General features: G+C 40.4%; 1 protein-coding gene and 1 long non-coding RNA gene across 4 annotated transcripts in view; one reads left to right on the top strand and one right to left on the bottom strand.

Annotated features, from left to right (window-relative positions):
* The window catches only part of LOC147847061 (uncharacterized), a 34,398-nt gene that overhangs the window by 16,378 nt on the left and 2,223 nt on the right, over positions 1-15,797 (top strand). The gene's annotated exons all lie outside the window — the stretch shown is intronic.
* c3a.1 (complement C3a, tandem duplicate 1) overlaps positions 1-15,797 on the bottom strand; it is a 47,199-nt gene that overhangs the window by 16,150 nt on the left and 15,252 nt on the right. The window contains exons 1-15 of one of the 2 annotated variants that reach the window (XM_087235181.1): positions 14,713-14,858; positions 14,086-14,559; positions 13,757-13,954; positions 12,128-12,230; positions 11,930-12,018; positions 11,681-11,820; positions 9,432-9,644; positions 8,757-8,817; positions 6,180-6,263; positions 3,929-4,132; positions 3,760-3,835; positions 3,464-3,623; positions 1,871-1,966; positions 1,638-1,794; positions 1,126-1,289 (exon numbers count right to left, since the gene is read on the bottom strand). In XM_087235181.1, the coding sequence (XP_087091307.1) occupies positions 1,126-1,289; positions 1,638-1,794; positions 1,871-1,966; positions 3,464-3,623; positions 3,760-3,835; positions 3,929-4,132; positions 6,180-6,263; positions 8,757-8,817; positions 9,432-9,644; positions 11,681-11,820; positions 11,930-12,018; positions 12,128-12,230; positions 13,757-13,954; positions 14,086-14,182 (1,842 nt within the window). In that variant the 5' untranslated portion in view covers positions 14,183-14,559; positions 14,713-14,858. 2 annotated transcript variants of the gene reach the window in all.

The raw sequence follows: 15,797 nt of genomic DNA on the forward strand, positions 1-15,797 counted from the left end.
CTCTTGCTGGTGCTCATACAGTTCTAGCAGTCTTTTTACTGAATTATATTCATATGCCAAACAGTTGCCTAATGAATCGCCGTGTTTCCATGGTGCAGAAATGTAAAAAATACATTCATGATCACTAAGCAGCCCCAGATAGCACAGACAGCTGTCATCTCTGACCTTATGCTGTGCCCTTCAGGGCCATTCTCCTCTGTTTTTGAGGTGATGTGCATAAGTAATCCTTTTATATGTCTGACGTGCTCCAAACACAGTGAATTATGTTTGATCAAACAAAAGAATAGTGAAATATGAAAACAATGATCGATCCATGTGGTTTGTACAGCACCTCTCATCAGTTGGAATACAATAACTTTTGCATAGATTATGGTGGAGACCTTTTTCTTTTTTCCTATGATTACAGACATGTGCAGGAACCACCAAAATTAATTACAGCACGCTAGACCACACAGAACCTAAAAGGTGCACTTTCAAATTTGAGTTTCTAAAAAAAAAATACAAAAAGCGCCTCTTTTTTTTAGGTGTTTATTATAACACAGACAGCATATAAAGTTATTTTAAACACTTTCAATAGTGTTTTATGGAAATTCAAAGGGTTTTCTTTCAAATGATACCAAATTTTTGCATTTACACCTCTGCATGTGGATTTGGGAAGCTTTTAAATTTGGGTAGGCAAAATCCAGGCGGAAATCCCCCAATAGCAGCAGAGTTTAACTGGTTAAAACACTTAGAATGAACATGTATATACATTATAGACCATTTTGAGGAGTGTAAACAAAAACATTAGTCCCAACATATTTCCTGTATTACATTTTTAATTTCTCAAGCTTCCGAGAATCCAAAAAGAGCCCCATATTAAATTACGGTATGATAGCTGTTTTAACGTTATGTTAATGTTGAATAACCTCTTGTTACAGTTATGAAATTGTTTGATAACAAGCAGGAAATGTTTATGGCACAATGACATGACCACACTGATATAGTCTATAGCAATGCACAAACTATTTTATGGTTATTATACTCGTTGAAATAATCTGGTAATAATACCATATATTGTGATAAAAAACTTCAACAATTATTCACAACAAATAAACCTGATACTAGAAGCCTGTGTTTGTGTACCTGTGTGGTGCCAGATCCTCCATAGGAATAATGCTGACTGCCCAGCCAGTGTACGGCCTCTCCGGCTGCATTGAAGTCTCTGGCCTTCACGAGCGCCAGCACAGCATAGGATGTGGCCTCCCGTGTGTGATACTGCTGTCCGGGGACATTCCAGTATGTACCGGCTGTTCAGAACACAAAGTTGGAGTTTTACATTTTGGATGGTTGCAATTTGTTCGAAGCTCAACGCTTTTGATGACTTGTTAAACCTGGGACACACCAAGCTAACGTCAAAGGGCTAGTGGCATTAAAGGGATAGTACCTTCTAATTGTTTCAAACCTTGACATTGAACACAAAATTCAACCCTGAGCACAAAAGATTTGTTACAAACTGATTTTTGTTGAATAATATTGAAGATGGATTGTGTGCAAACTGTGATGCATGGTGTCTGTGTCCTCTCTTGACTTTGGTATTGAGCCTGATATTGTCCAATGGCCAAGCGTAGGCTTGGTTTTTCTATGACTTTACTGACCTTCTCCTTTGGTGGAAAATTTCATCAAGACGGCTTTATTGAGTTTGTCTGCACCGGCCATGGCGTAGGACGTCAACGCAACAGCATAAGGATTAGTCAATTTATTAAGTTTGCCCTCCAAGAAAGAAACAGCCTTCCTTATGCTTTCAGGCAGACTCTATAAAACGAAATAATCTAGTTATTTTTTTATGTTTTTTTTTTCCCAAACAAATTGTCAGAAAAGGTGTACTCACGCCAACTATTGCACCACAGAGCTCTCTCCCTTCTTGCATAGCAATCGTGACAAAGGCTGTCAGAGAGGCTTCTGCATCTCTCCCCTGTACATCGCCCTGAAATACAGAACAATCAGTCAATTTAACAAATCAATGAATATTAAAATTCATGCTGGACTAAAATGTCTTTTGCATCGTCTTGCAAGTCCCACATGAACCTTTTTATAAATTTGCAAAACTATTCCCATTGCCAGAAGAAACTTTGAGTACAGAACTCCAGATGCGATAGTTTTGCAAGAGAATGCAGTGCTTAAAACGTTTTGCAAGTTACTGAGTGTGCAAACAATTTTCTCCATCCCAATGAAAGAAACTTTTTTCCAAATAACTACTTCTAGAGGAAGCAGTTTCCTCTCATCAGGTTTGCAGCAGAGCCTTGAGCATTGCTTGGATCAACTCAAACATCTTTTCAGGCAAGTTAAAAAAAATATTACTTGATTTATTTTTGTTATTATTTACAGTATTTAATTTGACTGTGGTTTTATTCATGTCCTGTATGAACAGATGTTTCCAGAAGCTAAGGCAAGGCACATTTCATACACAGTGGCAATTCAAAGTGCTTAACATAGACAAGAATAAAAGAAACAAGTAAAATAAAAATAAAAACAAATGCTAAAAATGAGTAAAAAAAAGCATAAAAACAGGTAAAATGTGATATAAAAGAATGAAGAAGAAGAGAAAAACATAATAGTGAGATCTGTCGGACGCAGCACAGTGCTCATTCAGTAAAGGCACAGCTAAACAGATGTGTTTTCAGTCTTGATTTGAATGTGCCTTATGTTGGAGCACATCTGATCATTTCTGGAAGCTGATTCCAGCAGCGGGGGGCGCTGTTAGTGGCTGAAAGCCGATTCACCCTGCTTTGACTGAACTCTTGGAACTTCTAGTTTATATGATCCTAAAGATCTGAGTGATCTGTTGGGTTTGTATTCAGTGAGCATATCTGTAATGTATTGAGGTCCTAGGTCATTTAGTGATTTATAGACAAGTGATAATACTTTAAAGTCTATTCTGAATGTAACTGGCAGCCAGTGTAAAGACCTGAGGACAGGTGTGATGTGCTCTGATTTTCTGGTTCTGGTCAGAATTCTGGCCGCAGCGTTCTGGATGAGCTGCAACTGTCTGACTGTCTTTTTAGGAAGGCCAGTGAGGAGTCCATTACAGTAATCCACCCTGCTGCTGATAAAAGCATGAACAAGTTTCTTTAAATCTTCACTAGAAACAAAGCATCTGATTCTTGCTATGTTTTTGAGATGATAGTATGCTGATTTAATGACTGCTTTGACATGACTACTGAAACTCAGATCTGACTCCAGAGTCACACCAAGATTCTTGACCTTAATTTTTGTTGTTTGACCCTAAAAGCCAAGGTACGCATTCACCTTGAGAACCTCATCTCTGTTCCCAAACGCAATGACTTCAGTTTTCTCTTTGTTTAACTGAAGAAAGTTTTTGCACATCCTAAATGTACTATTCAGATGTGGCAAGTCTTTAAACCTTTATTCCTGTTTTCCTCCACAGATTAGTATTATTAGATCAGCCATAGTGACAACTTACCACCATCTCTCCATGCACAACAGCTGCTTTCTCCTCAAAAGAGCCATCGGGCAGTTGTCTGTTGAGAACCAGCCACTTGAGGGCGCTGCAGAGCACTTGTTCCTCTATAGTGATAAGGTCATTGGCCATGGCGAAGATTTTGGCTACATATGCCGTCAGCCTTTAACAAACAGAAACAAACGAAAATTAGTAACAAGTAATAACTTACTACTAATAATCATAGGAATACAAAATACTAAAATATGACAGTAGTGACTCAGAATAACAATGAATAAATAAAGAGGAAAATATTCCACCATGTACTGCTCGGTCTGTCTATCCAGGCGGCGTAGGATCCATCTGGTTTGCGGTAGGCCTGCTGCCGGTTATAACCTTAATACAATCAAGTATTAAAAAAAGGCTCTGCATTTTGTTCTAGTTCTTATGTTATGCCAGTAGCCTGTATATATATTGTATCCTGCTGACCTGTTTTAATGTGGCCAATGGCTTCATCACGGCGCTTCATGCCTATTGCCTCCCACTGATTGGTGCTGTCCAGATAATGAGTGGCGATGACTGGTAAAGTCATGAAGATCATGTTCTGCTCTCCACATCCGTGAGGCTGGACAATAAGTTGACCCATGAAGCTTCCACTGATGGCCTGCTCCACAGTCTGGCTGATCTCTTCACCTGGAGAAAAGGAATCTGTTATGTTGGGGATAAAGAACATCCAGGAGGTTGTTATCACAGAATAAAGCCCAACAGGTTTATCGGCAGCCCAATATGCGAAGCAGATCACTGTTGTATAATACTGAAGGGCTTTATTCTGCAATAACAACCATCTTGGAATTGCTTTATACCACTTATAAGATCACAAAACATACAAACTAGACACAAAACATTGTTCTGAATCGTATTAGTGAATTAATTTTGTAATTAAATGCCATGCTGACAGAATTGAATCCAGCTGGTGCACCATACAATAACCTGTGCAGTTTTCTGTTACTAGATGGCATCAAACAGTCAGAAACCACAGTGTGGCGGGGGCGGGGCTATGGTGCTGGGGCGATCGGTAAGTGAAGAGCTGGAGGGTTGAGGGGGCGGCAGGCCAGAGTCACATGGCAGGCCAGATTGACTGTCAGGACACTGGGAAATGTCCCGGTGCTACCTATGGCCAGTTCGTCTCAGGATGTAAGTATAAGGATGTGGGCGTATTTATTGACGGTCAAGGTGATTGAAAGTTCCTGGATGAGTCTGTGTTATTTAGCGGTTGTTAACTGGCAAAAACCAATACCTTGGAATGTCGAAATTGACCAATCAGAATCGAGTATTCCAGACAGCCCTTTCTTGATCTCTGTAACACTGTGAGGGTTTTGAACTTTCAGTTCAAGCTGTACATGGGGGCCAAGCCCCCATTTGCTATCATTCCGAGAAGATCAGAAGTATTGAAGAAACACGTGATTAAATGTATACATCCATGTCACGTCAGACTTTTTGTCATTACAGCAATATAGGACAAGCGACATGTTTATTTATTTCATTATTTCATTCATTTTTTAATGAACCGCCAACTTATCCAGCACATTTTTTACGCAGTGGAAGCCCTTTCAGCTGCAACCCATTTCTGGGAAACATTAGCTGCGTCCCAAATGGCACACTATACACTATGCACTCATGCACTATGTACTTATGCACTTACACACTCAACAGGATAGTATATGTATGTAGTGTTGTCCCAAATGGAGCATTAATGTTTTTTTTACTAAGCAGAAATTCAAACCGTTTCCCTGATGACGTTTGACGGTTGCCAAATCAGTGAAATAAACAACCGAATTATCAGATAATACCTGCCGTGAGTATTGCCGCATTCACCATCGGGAGGCGCTATAATCACTCTCGTAGGAGAATTTTGCTTTCACCATCCAAAATAAATAAAGTTATCCAACATGTGCACTCGATAGCTCCACCCCTTCCGCTACGTAAGCAAACCTGCGGTCGTTGAGTGCGTGAAGTGTCCATCATTACACACTTCGTTTTAGCAGCTGAATGAGTGCATCATCCGGGTAATTAAAGTGCACTAATTATTTTTAGAGTTTTCAGTGTGAACACACTACTTACACTATTCATACTACAAAATGACGTAGAATAGTGCACAAGTATGCGATTTGGGACGCAGCTATTCACACACACACTCATACACTACGGACAATTTAGCCTACCCAATTCACCTGCACCGCATGTCTTTGGACTGTGGGGGAAACCGGAGCACCCGGAGGAAACCCACGCGAATGCAGGGAGAACATGCAAACTCCACACAGAAAGGATCGACCCAGCGACCTTCTTGCTGTGAGGCGACAGCACTACCTACTGCGCCACTGCCTCGCCTGTTTATTTATTACTATTATTTTGTGATAATTTTCGGTTTCTGCAATATCTGGGTTAGGAAAACGTGATGCAGTTCCATCAAAGGCAGTGCAGCACGTGACAGACAGCATTCACACAATATCTAGATTATGAACATATACTTTAAATATTGAAGTGAAATGAGCCTTGTCAAGTATGGATTAACCCATGGTCAAAATTGGTCCTCTGCTTTTGACCCATCCAAATGCATACACACATTTGAGTGAGGAGTGAGAACTACCGGAGTGAGCATACACCTGCAACTAATGCTATATATAGAATACAGTCAAAATAATCACTACACATTCACAAAACATATATTCCAATTACTTACCAGTAATCGAAATGTGTGTGTGAGCAGGAGTGCCTGGAACCCGGTCAGCTGGGATATCAGCTCTAACAATTATAGGACTATCCCCTGTTCAGTTTTCAAATGAAAACCAGAAAAGATGGAGAAAGAGTTATAAATCATGTCTCTGGACGCTGTTGTATTGTATTGAACAAGAAAGTGGTAGCCATTGTGCTCTCTTCGCTAGCTATGTTTCCATCCAAAAATGCGAATGAACTTTATGCGCAAAACTGGATGATCACATTAAAGATGTGCGAATAAAGCAGCGTTTCCATCCAATGAGTCGAAGCTAACAAAATTGTCACTTCCTGATAAACTGCTACCAAATATCAACAGTAAAAACGAAATTAATGTAATAGTATCGATTGTTATTGAGTAATTGTTACGGAGATTATTGAAGTAGTAGTTCATTTAGTAGTAGATGTCATTGGTATAGTAGTAGCAGAAGTAGTAATGGTGCGGTTGTTACAGTAGTAGTAGTAGTCGTTGGTGTAGTAATATCAGTAGTGGATGTTGTTGATGTAGATGTAGTAGAAGTGATTGTGGTGGTAGTAGTAGCAGTAGACGTTGTTGTATTAGTTGTAGCAAACGCTATAGTAGTATCAGTAGTGGTAGTCGTTGTAGTAGTGTCAGTATTAGTAGACATTGTAGTAGTAGTAGTCGTGGTTGTGGCTGTAGTAGAAGCAGTAGTAGTAGTTGTAATATAAGTAACTTTCTGTAGTAGTAGTTGGTGTAGCACTTGTGATTTATTATTATTGTTGTCAGTTATTACTGTTGTCCTTTCTTTCTTTTTACTCTCATTTTTACTATCATACATTAATAAGCATTGTTGTTACTCCCTACCTCTGACTGGTTTCTTTCTATACAGTATGTTTTATCTATAAGCCCCTTTCACACAGTGATACCGGTGAATATCCGGAAAATTTCCGGAACGACTTTACCGGTATATTCAAAAAAGCGCTGTTCACACAGGCAAGGACGTTACAGAAATTTTCCGGAGAAGAGCATTCTCACATCCATTCCAAAATACCGATAAATTCTGACATCATTCACCACAAATGAGCTTTAAACGGCTGCGCTTGTATTTGTAAACATTTGACTAAATTACAAACTCTGTGGATGATCAATATTGTGAGCAACTTTCGCAGGATCACTTTCGCATGTCGAGATGTTCATAATATGTGCGTGTGCAGGCGCTCACAGGCTGTTTCACAGGCACACGCAAAGCTTGAAGGTAAACAAACAACGGCTTATCATAAGCATCTCATCGATGATTATTTACACAGTTGGCATTAAGAAGAACATATAAACGTGATCTGACTAACTTCTAGCAGCTAAATGTGTCTGGAAAAATATTCAAAGGCTTTTATTCTCATAGACCGCGCGGACGTAAATGCGTCTGACTGTTGTGATTGGCTAAAGCAGACATCTCACGTCAGCACGTTCTAGACGTGCACGCGCTTATTACGGGAATCTTCCTTCTGCATTCACACAGCGCAGCATTCCAGCAAATTGCCGGTAATGTTACAACTTCTCTTTCCGGAAAATAGCCAGAACGAATTTACCGGTATTTTCAAAAAGGACCTGTTCACACATACAACCTTTCCGGAAAATTGCCGGTAATTTTCCGGAAAGGTCTGTATGTGTGAAAGGGGCTTATATCTGTGACTCTTGCTTCATTTATTGACTGTTATTGTTCCTTATGTATGTACTCTGACCGGTCCACCAAGTTACCTTTACATGCATAAACACACTCACACGTGCACACTCACGCACATACCAGTACCTGACTATATTGTTGTTGTTTTTGTTTTGTTTTTGTTTCGTTGCTTTGTATTTGTTATTTGTTGATGTTTTCTTGTATTTGTATGATTTTTGCATATTCTAATAAATAAAAAATAAAATAAAATAAAAAAACAGTAAAAACGAAATTTGCTGCGATAACAGAAGCTGCGTCAATTTTTTTTTCATCTAATAAATAACTTGCACCTCAAAAAGCAATCCTGACATGCAGTGAATGCGCGGTGGCGTTTGAAGGTGTCAGACGCGGAGCACAGGCGCTCTTGATTCTGGAGGTCATTAATAATATAATAACACTAATACTGAAACGGTAAGGCGTTTTATAATGACCAAAACAACATTACTGATGTTTTACAGTGTGCTCAGCCTGCTGGTTTGTCCATTCACACACATTTTTATCATTACATGATCTCTTTTATCAAAATCACATGACCTTTTTTAAATGCACATGCTAGAGTTTGTGCGGTAAAAGTGTTTCCATCGTAGTTTATGCGCATCTTTCCTTATCAAACTAAAAGTTTATCCTACTCAGTTATGCGCACAAGTTTTTTTAATGCGCATTTTCAAAATTTATGCGCATCATGATGTTTTCATAAACCATTTTTTTTAATGCGCATATGCAAAATGTGCATAAAAATAGGTGAATGGAAACATAGCTACTGACTGGAACTACAGTGTTTCAGAGATGTTTCTGACATAAATAGCAGAGAAGAAAAATTATAATAATCCATCTTCGTTTCCATGGTTGACATTAAATCTCACCGTTTTTAACAGGATTGAGCTCTACATTTGGCCTCTGCAGTGGAAACAGCACACCCTCAGACTGAAAGAGAGAGACAGAGCGTGAGTGAGCCTCTACCATGAGAACTAAAAGTTGTGCTCTAGTTCAGGGGTTCCCAAACTTATTAGCTTGCGACCCCCAAAATAACAATGCTAGTGACTCGCGACCCCCAATATCCTCTGAGGTGGTTATATATACAGAAACCTTGCATGCAATAGCGCACACACACCAATAGACCCAAGTTTATTCTTAGTTTAATCTTTTTTTAATGTAAATCAGAGCTGTAAATGTGCCAGAAAGTTTAACCTGATGTTATAAAATCAATCTGCTGCATCTGACGCCATTGGTGTGTCTTTGAAATGATGTAATTACACCAGGGGTCGCAATCCAATAGAACTAGTAACTATAAGCTACTGTAGTAACTATATATTATATATTAAATATAAACAACAATTTTTCTCTTCAGTAGTTTGATAAAATATGGTAATTCTTATGGTTTAATATAAATAACTAGATTTTTGGAAATCACCCTTCATTGTCCCGCGACCCCTTGGGGGGTCCCGACCCCCACTTTGAGAACCACTGCTCTAGTTTATCTGTGACAAACGTCTTGTGATTATTATGCGAGTGACCGAATGAAATGAAAAGTGACGTACCACCACCTTCAGGCCCTTTCTCACTCCATCAGTGTACACAGCATCATACGCCGCAGCTTTCACCTCAATCATGTGATTGCCCAGTGTCATAGGAATGATCACATATGGAACCGATAAACTGGATTCTTTTGGGATAGTGACTGTTGTTCTGTATTTTCCTTTCTTACTGGCAAGACTGCAAACATCCGCTGACTCCATGAACTCCACACGCACCTGGAGAAAATGAAAAAAAAACTTCAACATCTAGAGGAATCATCCTCCAAAATGAAAGCATGCTAACTGAACATGAAATGTGTGATGATGGAGGGCGTTGGTGTTTTCGTTTATTGGACAGTATCTTACACTAATCTTTATTTTGAGTCACAAGCAACTCTGAAACCCTTAATAACTATTTTTCATGCTTCCACAAAGTATGCAAAGTGAACATCATTGACATTTTTTGGCCCCATACGAATTTTCAACATGAGTTTTTTTGCATGGAAGTCACAATTGACTGCTGCTTTATATATGACTTGACCGCAAGTTTACTTGGGTGCATGCAACAAATATGAAGACATTGAATTTGCTTTGAGTGCGTGCAACCTCTTATCAGCTGGAGGTGTGGACAGGCTTTTTTTGTAACTTCTAAAGATGCATGACTTGAAGTTGAATCTGGCTGACCTATATGAATTTGCATGTGCAGCATCTTTAGAAATCCTAAATAACTGCCCAATGTGAAGTCCTTACATTTTTTTAAGCTTTGAGGAACAACAATGCATATTTTTTGAGCACAGGTTCTCCAAGGCTTTTTAAGTAAATAGTATTTTTAGAAGGTTTTGCATTGACCTTGGATATTCAAAATGTAGCCTAAATTACTCATTTAACTGCACTAAAAGCACATTTTCATAAGTGTCTTCCACAATGATCCACAGCCTTTTCATTTTATATACACTCACTGGCCACTTTATCAGGTACACCTTAATAGTACCGGGTTGGACCCCTTTCGCCTTCAGAACTGCCTTAATCCTTCGACGCCTAGAGTCAACAAGGTACTGGAAATACTCCTCAGAGATTTTGCTCCATATTGACATGATAGCATCACGCAGTTGCTGCAGATTTGTCGGCAGCACATCCATGATGCCAATGTCCCGCTCCACCACATCCCAAATGTGCTCTACTGGATTGAGATCTGGTGACTGTGGAGGCCGTTTGAGTACAGTGAACTCATTGTCATTTTCAAGAAACCAGTCTGAAATGATTCTTGTTTTATGACAAGGCTCATTGTCCTGCTGGAAGTAGCCCTCAGAAGATAGGTGCACTGTGGTCATGAAGGGATGGACATGGTCAGCAGCAATACTCAGGTAGGCTGTGGTGTTGACTTGATGCTCAGTTGGAACTAATGGGCCCAAAGTGTGCCAAAGAAAATATCCCCCACACCATTACACCACCAGCCTGAACCGCTGATACGAGGCAGGATGGATCCATGCATTCATGTTGTTGACGCCAAATTGTGACCCGACCATCCGAATGTCTCAGCAGAAATGGAGACTCATCAGAGCAGGCAATGTTTCTCCAATCTTCTATTGTCCAGTTTTGGTGAGTCTGTGTGAATTGTAGCCTCAGTTTCCTGTTCTTAGCTGACAGGAGCGGCACCCGGTGTGCTCTTCTGCTGCTGTAGCCCATCCGCCTCAAGGTTGGACGTGTTGTGTGTTCAGAGATGCTCTTCTGCAGACCTCGGTTGTAACGAGTGCTTATTTGAGTTACTGTTGCCTTTCTATCAGCTGGAACCAGTTTGGCCATTCTCCTCTGACCTTTCATCAACAAGGCATTTGCACCCACAGAACTGCCGCTCACTGGATATTTCCTCTTATTCAGACTATTCTACATTTACATTTACATTTAGTCATTTAGCAGACGCTTTTATCCAAAGCGACTTACAAATGAAGTCGTAAACCCTAAAGATGGTTGTGTCTGAAAATCTCAGTAGATCAGCAGTTTCTGAAATACTCAGACCAGCCCGTCTGGTACTAACAACCATGCCACGTTTAAAATCTCTTAAATCCCCTTTCTTCTCCATTCTGATGCTCGCTTTGAACTGCAGCAGATCATCTTGACCATGTCTACTTGCCTAAATGCATTGAGTTGCTGCCGTGTGATTGGCTGATTGGAAATTTGCATTATCGAGCAGTTGGACAGGTGTACCTAATAAAGTTTATCATGATCGAGTTTATCACCCCTGGTTCATGTTTTAGTGACAAAATCAGATTTACCTTTCGCTTGTCTGGAGTGTAGTTGTGAATAATGGCCTTGATTTCCAGTTGTTCGCCTCGTACAGCCGAGTAAGGCATCTTGAGGTCAATGAAAAGACTCTTAAAAACAACGATCTCCTCAGGTTCTGCCACACAGATGCCTTTAAGGAGTAATACAGGCATTCAGAATGTTTTAAAGCAGACTTGCAACAATGAAGTTTTTATGTAACAACAGACCAACAGTAACTGTGGTTTACAGCTTCACCGTACCCAGTGTTGGTGACATACTGACAGCCAAGACTTGCCAGGTGGTTATAGAGTCTTTCAGGTACATGGCTTTCTCCATGGCTGAGGCTGGACTGAATTCAGAGAAAATAGCATGTCATTTCAGAATCAGAAATGTCATTTCTAGCAGCTAATAATAATCATTCCAATGGGGATCAGTGAGATCAAAAATCTGCAACTCACCAGTTATCGCACAGATCAATCTCCTCCCACAGCCAGCTTTCTGGGAACTGTGTACGTGACACGATCTCTTCAGAGTCTGTATAATAGTCGTCATCATCATCACCTGTTGTGGCAGATAAGAAGCACACCAGTTCATCAAATCAAGTAAATATTGACCTTATTTTAAAATGCGGAAGTGCGCCTGTTTTTCGCGATTGTCTTAAAACTTCTGATTCAGTCGCCTCTGGGAGAAATGACTAGGAATAATAAACAGCAGAAAATGGTCAAACTACTTGCTCTACAAACAAATGTTTGCATGACTATACAGACAAAGTAGAAAAAATATAATAAGAAAATATCAAATTGCAACATCAAGCAGCATAATAAGCAGTTTTAACCGGAAGTCTCGAGCCAAAAAGATTCAAATGCCAGCGTCCGCTCGTCGGCAGGGAATAAGGCGAATAATCAGTATTCTTTCCTATGAATATTCACTTTCATTGTCCCAATGTACAATTCTTTTGAGCATTTGACCTTTTAACCCCAAAAAACATCCCAATTTAGAATTGACTATTTTCTGAGCAGTTTTTGACTCCTATCGCCAGAACGATTGAATGAGTGTGGCTGATTGTAGACTCAATATTAAGTGAAGTTTATTCATAAACTAATTTCGAGAGGATCACGTGCTTATGATTTATCACGGCCAGTCTCGCATTTGCTAATCACTAATCTTCCAATCATATGAGCCCTAAGCCACTATAAATAGCCACAGTTTTCAGTTCACTTTATCTTCGTTTGGAAGAAACCCCCCTCCTCCCCTATTCTCCTCCTTTACCTGTGATTGGGCGGCACGGCGGCCCAGTGGTTAGCACTGCGAGCCACACAGCAAGAATACTGCCGGCCCTAGTTCCATAGGACCGGTGGGTGTTTCTGTGAGGAGTTTGTATGTCCTCCCCGTGTCCGCGTGGGTTTTCCCCGGGTTCTCCTGTTTCCTCCCACCATCCAAAGACATTCAACATGCATAACAATCAAGCTTGTCTAATCCCTTACGTTCCCTTAGCTACAGCAGCAGGGGAGTTCTGAGATCCACCGAGCTCGGGCTCCCTTCTTGCTCTGCCAACGGGAGGAAGCCCCGGGCTCGAGGAGCCCTTGAGCTCGGGGCTCTCTCCCGGGACAGCATGCCAAATAAGCTTTGTAAATCATCAGCTAAGTGTGAACTCTTGAAACACCCGCAGCTGTGATTGGCTGAAAGATTTGCATATTACCAGAGCTAAACAGACAGTGAAGTAAAAGTGGAGCTTCTTTGGAGGCGGGGCTTATCTACCTTATTACATCATCACCAGAAGCTGTGGTTGAGTCAGACTGCCTTAAATATAAGCTGATTTTAGAGGGAACACAAACTTGCAGGGTGTTTTTATAGCCATATAAGCTCTTATATGACAAAAGAGCAGAATAGCTTGGCTTTCTCAGTTCATGACCCCTTTAATAAATTCAGGAAAACACTGTGTCAAAGGTCAAAACAGCATTATGTATTGCTTAAACTTTGCCTAAACATTAAATAATTACAATTATACAGTTAAAATAATAATATGTTTATTTTTACAGGGATATCTTCTGACATTGCTCAAGGACAAAGAAATCGAATGTACTCACTGCGAGCCAGAATCATCTCCTCCTCTTCGGTCTTTATGTTTTTGCGCTTTTTCATCTCATCGCAGCAGTGCAGGAAGGCCTTGACACACTCTGGTCCATCTCCAATATACGTGGCTCTGCGTTCACATGTGTAGCCCAGCTTATTATCCTTCATCCCATCAATGCAGCACTGTCTCTGTCCATCAGCGTACTGACCAGCTGAAAAGACAATGAGGTAAGTACAAGAACACGCTGAACAACTGATAAGATCAAAATTCCTCTAAAATCTTAAGAAATCCAAAAAGGTTATTTCAGAATTTGAATTAAATGCCAGTAGTCCAGCTTCTCACCCAGTGTTGCCGTGATTGTGCGAAGATTCTCAGATTCTCTTCTTCTTCTTCTTCTCTTTGGAGGGTCAGGACACTCGGGGTCTAGAGGACAAGTCATCAAAGACACTTAGGGAATTGCATAATTACATTGCTGCTCAGTAAATAAAACCAAGATCGCTTTGAGGCAAGTCGTTAGGACACCATCTTTGAAATTTGGTTCCTGTTTTTGAATGAAGATTTCCCAAGCTTATGATTAAATATCATATTCAGAATCACCAATGAAATTTAAAGCATTTGTATCTTAAGTGAAGTTTATCTCTAAACTAATTTCGAGAGGATCTCGTGCTTATGATTGCTTGTGGCTGCCCCCGCATTATCCAATTTATCATTCACCAATCAGACAACTCCTAAGCCACTATAAATGCCCTAGGTTTCATACCACAGTCATCTTCGTTTTGAAAAATCCCCCCTTTCACCCCTTCTCCTCCTCCTTCCCTAGATGGGTGGCACGATAGCCCAGTGGTTAGCACTGCTGCCTCACAGCAAGAACGTCTCTAGTTCTGGTCATTACCAAGCCAGCCGACGCTTCTGTGCTCAGTTTGCACGTTCTCCCCGTGCTCACGTGGGTTTCCCCCGGTTTCATCCCACCATCCAAAAACATGCAACTTAAGTTAATTGACTAATCTAAATCAAGACCATAGACATGCGCTTAGTAAATATTTATCTGTTCATTAGCTACTACAGCAGGGGAGTTCTCGAGATCTACCTGAGCTCAAACTCCCCTCTCGCCTTGCAACGTGAGGGAGCCCCGGGCTTGAGGATCTTTTTAGCTCAGGGCTCTCTCCCAGGACAGCATGCCAAACAAGCTTTAAAATAGTGAGATCAGACGGAAAAGATTGTATACAGATTAAAAATCCAGTGAACATTTGTTTTCAAGTGTGGTTGGTTGGTTTAAAAGTAAAGCTTTTGGTCGGCGCCAGTGGTGTAGTGGTTAGTGCGTCAACACCAAGCGGCAACCTCCCGCTCTCTCTCAGGAAGCCAATACGGAAGTAACTAAAACTGCAATTCATCCGAAATTCCGCTAGTCCTGGCCGCTCCTGGCTCCAAAACAGAGCAAATTTCAATTGAGCCCACTGTTAGAATGGCCAACTTTACAGCAGAAAAAAAGGTGTTTACAGCCTGGTACAAAAAAAGATTTAGGTTAATACAGCTAATATTACCCTTCATGACAACTGTGAGGGGGTGAATTTTTTTAGAACTCATCCGTTTCCTTTATATTAAGTTATATTAAGTTTGCATAATTAAGGGCGTGGCCACTTGAGTGACAGCTAGGTCTCGTTGGTCGGCGTCACGTCACCTCAGCTAAATCCTGCAGATTAGCCACTGAACTCGGCATATTTATCGCATTTCTGTGTTGTTTTATGTGGCTTTACACAGTCAACTGCCTTTTGGACTTGTTTCCTACACTTATTTGATGGAATGTCATGCTGAGTGAACTTAATTGTGCTCACAAAACATTCACGTGTCCTCCGTTTCCCATGTGAGTAAAGTTATATACTTATATACCATCTCTATACATGTATTTGTTTTATTTAAGATCATTTATCGTTTATATTTATATTTAGAGCTGTAATGCACTCCAGAATCTGTCAGATTGATTAGCTGTGGGCTCTAGAACAGTCATCTGAAGTGTTGTCATACAGTGTTATGCTGGATTTCATCAATAGTCTTAC

The sequence above is a fragment of the Danio rerio genome, chromosome 1 (genome assembly GCF_052040795.2).
Source record: "Danio rerio strain M-AB ecotype USA chromosome 1, GRCz13ab, whole genome shotgun sequence".
NCBI lineage: Eukaryota > Metazoa > Chordata > Actinopteri > Cypriniformes > Danionidae > Danio > Danio rerio.